The following is an 8,853-nucleotide window of genomic DNA, read 5'->3' as shown; positions in this document are numbered from 1 at the left end:
AGGTTTAAGCAAAAATCCTCTTAATTAGGCTCTCTAATCACCCAAATCTCAAGTTTTTTCACTCAAACAAGTAATAATCTTACTCTAAACACAAAGTTATACATGAATCACAACAAAAACCATGCAAAACATCAAAATACATTAAAAAATCAAAAAATTGCATGTCAAAAAGCTTACTTGGCACCGGGCTATGGAGGCTCCATCGGATTCGAATCAAAGATGTGTAGACAAGTAGCGAATTGGCACTCCCCAGCAGTGGTAGCAAAGATGTTAAGGAAACCCTACCCTAACTTGTTATGGAAAGTTGCCTATTCGCCTTGGGAGTGTCACCTTTGCCAACAAGACATTCTGAATGAGTAGACTAGCATGGAATACTTAATGACTAGTATCCTAGTGGTAGATGGTATGATTAAAGAGGAGTTAGTAAAAAAATGGGGTTAGTAAGCAAGTGGAAAGGGGGGAATTCCAGAGGGACAAGGAGGCAACACGCATGGAGACTACTTGTGCTCCGAGATGCTGTAGGTCGATGGCGATGTTCATGAAGCTTTAGTATCTATGTCAAGACACTGTAATGGGTATCTTGGCTCCCATGGATGTTGAGTCACCAGGTTATGGTATTCTCTCTTTTTCTTTTTATGCTTTGTCCTCTTCTATCATGGAAGTTCATGGACCTGGGATCTAGTAGTTGATGGCGAGGATCCATAGGTGTTGAGCCAAAGAAGAATTTTTGGGTAGGATTGATTAGACATGAGGCACAATTATTCGGGTGTAGTAGGGGTGAGTAAGAAGATCCACGCGATGGGTTGTACCATGGACCAGGCTTGCGCCCACCATGGTCCCCCCATCCAAAGATGTACCTGGATAGCTTTCGATGATGAAGCTTTATGCGATGTGTGCATAGGAGCTTACCTTTGAGTTTATCTTTGAGTGGTTGGATAAGCTCAGCCATGTGTAGCACTGCCCCTTGTTTTGGTGTGATGAAGTCAAGGGGCGGGTGGAGCTTCATTGGATGAGGCTCTGTGGGTTGAAAGGGTTGGCAAATTAAGCTTTGGAGTGCCCATGGGTTGGGTGTGGGCAAGTCCAAAGGATTTTGTTGAGGATAAGGGAACTTGCCTGCCTATTGGTCTCCAAACCATCTTTGTCGATTGAATAGGTACTGGCATGGTAGGTGTGGTTTGGGCGAACTGCTAAGGGGTATGCCTTGGGAGCCAAACGATGGAATTTCCATCATGGAAGTTTTGGGTTTGAGAGGCATTTGGGCACCCAACATTACCGAGTGATATGTGATTATTGGTTAGCACCCATAAAGAGGGTTTTGTACTGAGTGGCCCATGTGGCTAGAGTTGTGAGATTACCTTTGAGTTTATCTTTAAGTGGTTGGATAAGCTCAGCCATGTGTAGCACTACCCCTTGTTTTGGCGACAAAGTCAAGGGGCGGGATGGAGCTTCATCATGGATGAGGCTCCGTGGGTTAAAAGGGTTGGACGAATTGAGCTTTGGAGTGCCCATGGGTTGGGTGTGGGCAAGTCCGGAGGATTTTGTTGAGGAGGAGGGAACTTGCCTGCTTGTTGGTATAAAAACAATCTTTGTCCCGATTGGACAGGTGTGGCATGGTAGGTGTGGTTTGGGCAAACTGTTGAGGGGTATGCCTTGGGAGCCAAATGATGGAATTGCATCATGGAAGTCTTGGGCTTCTAAGAGACATTTGGGCACCCAATGCTGCCGGGTGATGAAGGTCCATGGTTGGCGAGGCTTCTAGCTTTTTTGTTGATGAGGCTTTGAGTTATGAGGTGGTTGTCGACGTGGAGGAGAAGCTTTTGATTGTGGCTTGGGGAGCCACAAGTGTGTGTTGCCTTCATGGAAGCCTTGTGTTTTGAGCATATTGGTAGGTACCCACTATTGGTGGCTTCACTGTGCTTGGGGTTGCCTAACCTGTGGGGTTGTGGGACCTTTTGTTCACGGCATCCTAGGGAGTTGATGTGGGGAATGAGCACATGCAAAATGCTTGGGTAGCCAGAGGTGAGTGTTGCCTTCATAGTAGCCTTGGTAGGTGGTCGGGAACTAGCCAACATTGAAGCTTTGTCTCAGGGTTGGTGGTTGTTGGCTTAGTTGTCTTTTTACGCTTGGGTTTTAGAGATGGCCGTCTGAGGATCCATAGTTCTATGTAGCCATCGTAGAAACCTTGAGTGGCCAGAAGATTCTTGGGCACCTACCATTGATTGTCATGATGATAAAGATATGAGGCCAATTGATTTGGCAGTGAGTAGCTTGAATCCACTCTTTTCCATGGTGGCCGTTTCTTCACACCAATTAATTTGGCAGTGAGTGGCTTGAATCCACTCTTTTCCAATTATCATCTGGCCTTGGAATTTTCCTACATCTATAACATGAAATCTGCACTCCAACTGATTATTTCCAATAGAAATTTTAGGAATGAAATACCCAACACTCATTGAACACATTTCATCTGAAATTTGAATGCAAGTATTTCCTTTTGTTAGTGTGGGTTGTCCAAGAGTTTTCCACACCTCCAAGAATATAAGATTGGTGTGGACCATAGGATATATGTGGGCTTGCCATCATTGTAGACCATTCTCAATAGAGATTCCAATCCATATTCTTGGTGAGTTAAGTTTTGGTGGTAGTTTAGGGGCAGTGGAAGACTTACTAGTTATTGTGGGGGGTGAGGGAGTACCCTTTGTGGAAGCAGTTGATGGGGGAAAAGGATCAGAGTTGATGCACTCCTCGTCCCAGAGGATCATTATTGCCTTGCCTTGGGGAAGCTTGAGGGTAGCTGTGTTGTCAGCGGGGGAGTTGATTTTACTTGTAGCGTTCTGGACCCAGCTTCCTCTGAGGATGACTGCTTCTTTTGTCTCACCTATGGGAACCACATAGAACTTGCAAGCCAATGGGTTAGATGCAATATGTATAGTTTGTGTAAAAGACCCAAGGCTTTGTATGCATTGTCCATTAGACAATTAAACTTATGCAAACCTGTATGTAGATGTTACAAGAGTATACATTATGTGAACGGATATATGTATACATAAAAACTTACAATTGGTACAACGACATGCATATCTATTCTCTGTGGTGTGAAATGCATATCTATTCTTGTTGGGAGGGTGGATCCAGTCCATTAGCTCAACAAGCGTGCCAACTTGGGTCCCCATCGTGAAACCCGACGGCTTTACCAACTCAACTACACGCCCGAAGGCATGCCATGCATATATTGTGTGTGGTGTGTTTGAGAATGACACTTTATCCCAAGATAATATATTGACCTGTCTAGGTCGTTATTTTTATTGAAAAGAAGATTGTTGCTACTTTTTTATCCACCCTTAAGGGATGCCACGGAGGAAGCACCAAAGGGGGTTTAAACACCTTTAACCTCATTAGCGATTTTTCGCTACTTGAGCTATAACCTCATTGTGGATTTTTTCGCTCTTTTTTTTCGCTGACCGAGCATGGAAAAACTGGCCGCCTTCTGCCCGCAAGGAGCTCAAGTTGTGAATGGCTCTCCACCATCAACAGCAAGTACAGAGCGCTCTTGGAAGGACTTCTTAAGGGATCCACCCCACAACCGGAACACGAAAGTAAGTGGGTACCTTCTTATTTCTGCACAAGAGGAGGTAGGGAACACCATGACAGAGATAGAGCAGACCTTGTCTGCGCCTACTCTTCTACATCAGATTGGGGCGCCTCTGCTGATGAGTAAGTCTTCTCTACCCTTTGTGTTTTCCGCAGACAAACCAGAGGGCCTCAGATTTAGACCATAAACCTACCACAGAGTGGCTTTGGTCGGACGGCCGGTACAATCACAGTAGGGCCTTATATATGCCAAGGCTCAAGAAAATAGAAGAGTTTCATGCCATCAAGGGAATACACCATCAAGACACAGACAGGGTCTGGGAGATGCTTAGCTTAGAGGAGGCAATCACTTCTTTGGAAGCAGGGACGCTGCCTCAGCTTGCGGTCGAGGACTTTCATCGCATCCTCCACAAGTGCAGAAAGGAGAGGAACCATGAGAGTGTGCTGCGCTTGCATGCCTACTTGCAGAGAAATGGGTTGGAAGCTCACACATCACTTGGGAACCTCCTCGTCTCCATGCTAGTGGAAGTGGGAAGCATACGGAACGCCCAGCAGGTTTTCGACAGGCTCGTGTATCGGAACGAGTCTTCCTGGAAGTCTCTTATCACAGGTTATGTTAAATGTGGGGAGTCACAGCATGCCCTCATCCTCTATCAGAAAATGCAACAGGATCATTCCATATATCCTAGCAGGCACACTTTTGTGGCTGTACTCAAGGCTTGTGCTCAGTTGAAAGACTTGGAAAGAGGCTGCAAAATACATGCTCAGATTACTAAAAAGGGTTTGATAGAAAGAGACCTCTTTGTTGGCAGCACCTTGGTTGATATGTATGCCAAGTGTGGATCGCTTGCAAAAGCACAGGAAGTGTTTGACAAGCTTCCTGTTAGAGATGTAGTCTCGTGGAACACACTTCTTGCAGGATATGCCAAACATGGGCATGGTGAGAAAGCACTGAACTGTTTTGAACAGATGCAACTTGAGGGCATCTCTCCAGATGCTGTTACGCTTCTTTGCAGCTTGAAAGCTTGTGGCAGTATAGGAGCCACAGACAAGGGCCGAGAAATACATGCAGAGATTAACAGAAAGGGATTGCTGGAGACAGATCTTGCTGTTGGCAATGCGTTGGTGGATATGTATGGCAAATGTGGTTCTCTTACAAAAGCACAGGAAGTGTTTGAAAAGCTTCCAGTACGGGATGTGGTCTCATGGACTGCACTAATTGCGGGTTATGCTGAACATGGCCATGGTGAGAAAGCTTTGAATTATTTTAAACAGATGCAACATGAGGGTGTCAGTTCGGATGCTATCACACTTGTTTGTAGCTTGAAAGCTTGTGGCAGCATAGGAGCCGCAGACAGGGGCCAAGAAATACATGCTGAGATTGTTAGAAAGGGGTTTGATAGAGATCTGTATGTTTGCAGCTCCTTGGTGGATATGTATGCTAAATGTGGCTTGCTTGTAACATCACAGAAAGTGTTGGACAATCTTTCAGTTCGAGACGTGGTGTCGTGGAATGCACTAATCACAGGATATGCCAAATATGGGTTTGCTAATGAAGCACTTAGTTGTTTTGACCAAATGCAACATGAGGGTGTGTTTCCGGACGCTATCACATATGTTTGCAGTTTGACAGCTTGTGGCAGTTTAGGAGCCACAGACAAGGGGCAAGAAATACATGCAGATATTGCTAGAAAAGGACTGTTGGAAAGAGACCTTGCTGTTGCGAACGCATTGGTTGACATGTATGCTAAATGTGGCTTGCTTGCAAAAGCACAGGAAGTGTTTGACAAGCTTCTAGTTCGAGATGTAGTTTCATGGACTGCACTAATTGCAGGATATGCCGAACACGGGCATGGTGAGGAAGCACTGAGCTGTTTTGAACAGATGCAACTTGAGGGCGTATCTCCAGATGCTCTAACACTTGTTTGCAGTTTGAAAGCTTGTGGCAGCATAGGAGCCAGAGACAGGGGCCAAGAAATACATGCTGAGATTGCTAAGCAAGGGTTGCTGGAAAGAGATGATGTTGTTGGCAATGCGCTGGTTGATATGTATGCTAAATGTGGCTTGCTTGCAAAAGCACAGGGTGTGTTTGAAAAACTTCCAGTTCGAAACGTAGTTTCATGGAATGCACTAATTGGAGGTTATGCCCAACACGAGCATGGTGAGGAAGCTTTGAACTGTTTCAAACAGATGCAACATGAGGGTGTATCTGCAGACCCTATCACATTTGTTTGTAGCTTGAAAGCTTGTGGCATCTTAGGAGCCACAAAGAAGGGCCAAGAAATGCATACTGAGATTGTAAGAAGAGGGTTCCTGGAAAGAGATGACATCGGCAATGCATTGGTTGATATGTATTCTAAATGTGGCTCCCTTGCAGAAGCACAAGATATGTTTGACAAGCTTCCAATTCAAAATATAGTCTCATGGAATGCATTAATTGCAGGATATGCTGAACATGAGCGTGGTGAGGAAGCTTTAAACTGTTTCGAACAGATGCAAAATGAGGGTCCCCCTCCAGATGCTGTAACGTTTGCTTGCTGCTTGAAAGCTTGTGGCAGCACGGGAGCTGTAGATAAGGGCCAAGAATTACATGCTGAGATTGCGAGAGGTGGGTTGTTGGAAGGAGACCTTCTCCTTGGCAGCACCTTGGTGGATATGTATGCTAAATGTGGCTTGCTTGCAAAAGCACAGAAAGTGTTTGACAAGCTTCCAGGTCGAGATGTAGTCTCATGGACTTCACTTATCGCAGGATATGCAGAACATGGGTGTGGTGAGGAGGCACTAAACTGTTTGGAACAGATGCAACATGAGAGCATCTCTCCAGATGCTGTGACTTTTGTTTGCTGTTTGAAAGCTTGTGGCAGTATAGGAGCCATAGGAAAGGGTCAAGAAATACATGCCGTGATTGCTAGAACAGGGTTGTTGCAGAGAGATCTTGATGTTGGCAATGCATTGGTTGATATGTATGCTAAATGTGGCTGGCCTGCAAAAGCACAGGAAGTGTTTGACAAGCTTACAGCTCGAGACATAGTCTCTTGGTCTGCACTAATTTCAGGGTATGCACTGCTAGGAGAAAGTGAAAAGGTTTTCCATTTCTTTGACAGAATGATAGAAGAAGGTGAAAAGCCAAATCTGGTCACATTCCTTAGTGTCCTTAATGCATGTAGTCACACAGGTCTAGTGGATATGGGTCAGATGTACTTTGAGGCCATGAGCAAAGACTACGGCATCATTCCAGTTCTTGAGCACCACACTTGCATTGTTGATCTCCTTGGTCGTGCTGGCCAGTTAGATAAGGCAGTAGCAATGATCAAGAAGATGCCATTCCATCCTAATCATGTGGTGTGGCATACTTTGTTAAATGCTTGTCGAAAGTGTGGCTATGTGGAGATTGGAAGACAGATCTTTGAACATGCAATTAGATTGGATGAAAAGGATGCTGCAGCTTATGTCTGTATGTCCAACATCTATATAGAATGCTGACTTGTAGATGATGAACAAGTTAGAGGCAATGGAAGTGAAATAAACAATCATGGACACATTGGTGGATGGATGCTGACCAAACTTTGCATTCAGGGATAAAAGGCATTCCCAAAGCAAAAACATTTGCAAAGCGGGAAGATCTTTCCCTCCAAATGAGGATCAATGCCACCAAAATCTACGGTTCTTACAACATGAAGACTGCAGTTGCTTACATGCTTTATATTTTTCTTATGGTTAAGCCAATGGAATGAACTTGAATGTAAATTTCACCAGGCCATTGTTTACAACCAATGCCCATACGACTTTGACTTCAATATCTCTTTGTAAGAATACACTACAGTAGAAGCAAAATCTTCACAACACAAAGCATTGAATTGCAGAAGAAGTGGAGAGTGAGCACTATTACTGCTTCCAAATTGATGGTTGTCCACCCACTCGTGTGATCTGGGTGAAGAGCTTTGATGACGATCTAGATAGACTCTGGACGGAGGATGTCTTGCTTACAAGAGCGCTTGAACATAATGAGCTCGGTGCTGAACAAAGGATCAATTGCATATAGATCTTATTCTTGGTGAATTTTGTGATAGCTCTTAGAAATGGTTATATCTTATGTGTGGTACTCCCTATCTTTCATATCCCTACAGTCTACTATATATAAAGGAAGAGGAAGTGAGAAGCAAGACAAGATCAAATTTCAAGCATGGAAGTTGAGGATGAGAAACTTCCTCATGGGAAAATGAAACCGGGGGAGTTTATTTCAGGTGATGAGAAGGAGCTGGAGCTTCGAAAAGAAAATGTCACTTCTCAATAGGCGCATGTCTTCCAAGTCATGGCATGAGAGCTAGCAAAGTGATGTATGGCTATCTATTAGCATGTTAAACGCTATGATTGGCCACATACAGAATGCAATGACACCTAAGGATGCATGGGATACCTTGGTTAAGATATATAGCAAAGTACCAAGGCAAGAAAGATGTAATTAAAATAAGAGTCACATAATTAGCAAAGGAATAAGATGAGCATCATTGATTATTCATTGAAGTGAAAGGGCTTGTAGATGTCCTTGCCTCTACTGGAGCTCTTGTTTGATGATGATGACGATGACTTGGTTGGTGTTAGTCACATTGAATGGGCTTGGCAAAGAGTATGTTTTGCACCTCTATCTGAACTTTGAAAAACTTCTTAAACTTCTGGGATCTTATAGTCCTTTTTATCATTGAGGATATGAATATTAGGAGTAAATCATGTTTTGGATATGTAGGAGCAGGCCTTCTATACGAATATAGGTAGAGGTAGAGTCAGATCGCTACCATTCGATTTCTTAGAGCTCGCCATTCTCTTTCTTTTCTCATTCTTATGGGCCTCCACGCATCGCTCCACGAATAACGTCTCTTTTGGTAAGTATATAGCCTACCCACATGTCTTGGCCATTTAATTTTAAACAATGGTGACTATTCTTGTCAACAAAGGTTCACCTTGAGCTATCATATGTACATGGGATATACCTATTTATCATCTTTGCATTGGGTACAAAAATCCCCACATATTGTCCTAAACCCACTATGAAACACTTTTAAGTGTTTCACTTTGTTTTCACTGCTATACATAATTTTGATGTGATATGGCCTCGACTCTACTTGGATGCAACTTACCATTAAGATCCTTTAGTTGGTAACTTCCATCAGAAAACACTTCATGGACAACATAAGGTCTTTCCACCACAATACCAGTATACCTTTCTTCAAATCCTTGTTGTCCAGCTTCTCATTGAAGGCTTCA

General features: G+C 43.8%; 1 protein-coding gene across 1 annotated transcript; it reads left to right on the top strand.

Annotated features, from left to right (window-relative positions):
- Positions 1-3,436: 3,436 nt before the first annotated feature.
- On the top strand, positions 3,437-8,115 carry LOC147608136 (pentatricopeptide repeat-containing protein At2g03380, mitochondrial-like). The gene is made up of 2 exons (XM_086790177.1): positions 3,437-3,596; positions 3,748-8,115. Exons 1-2 carry the CDS (start codon positions 3,468-3,470, stop codon positions 7,072-7,074), a joined length of 3,456 nt encoding a protein of 1,151 aa, XP_086646303.1. The 5' UTR covers positions 3,437-3,467; the 3' UTR covers positions 7,075-8,115.
- Positions 8,116-8,853: the final 738 nt, after the last annotated feature.

This window comes from Cibotium barometz, chromosome 54 (genome assembly GCF_041138505.1).
Source record: "Cibotium barometz isolate CiBa-2024 chromosome 54, ASM4113850v1, whole genome shotgun sequence".
Taxonomy (NCBI): domain Eukaryota; kingdom Viridiplantae; phylum Streptophyta; class Polypodiopsida; order Cyatheales; family Cibotiaceae; genus Cibotium; species Cibotium barometz.
The sequence above is the reverse complement of the archived record's forward strand: the minus strand, read 5'-3'. Positions and strand labels throughout refer to the sequence as shown.

What these genes read in the sequence shown, in the direction of transcription:
- LOC147608136 (XM_086790177.1), top strand. Translation starts at nt 3,468, where the DNA reads ATGGAAAAACTGGCCGCCTTCTGCCCGCAAGGAGCTCAAGTTGTGAAT. An exon ending in CCCACAACCGGAACACGAAA is followed by an intron (nt 3,597 to 3,747) that starts GTAAGTGGGTAC and finishes TGTTTTCCGCAG; the next exon opens with ACAAACCAGAGGGCCTCAGA.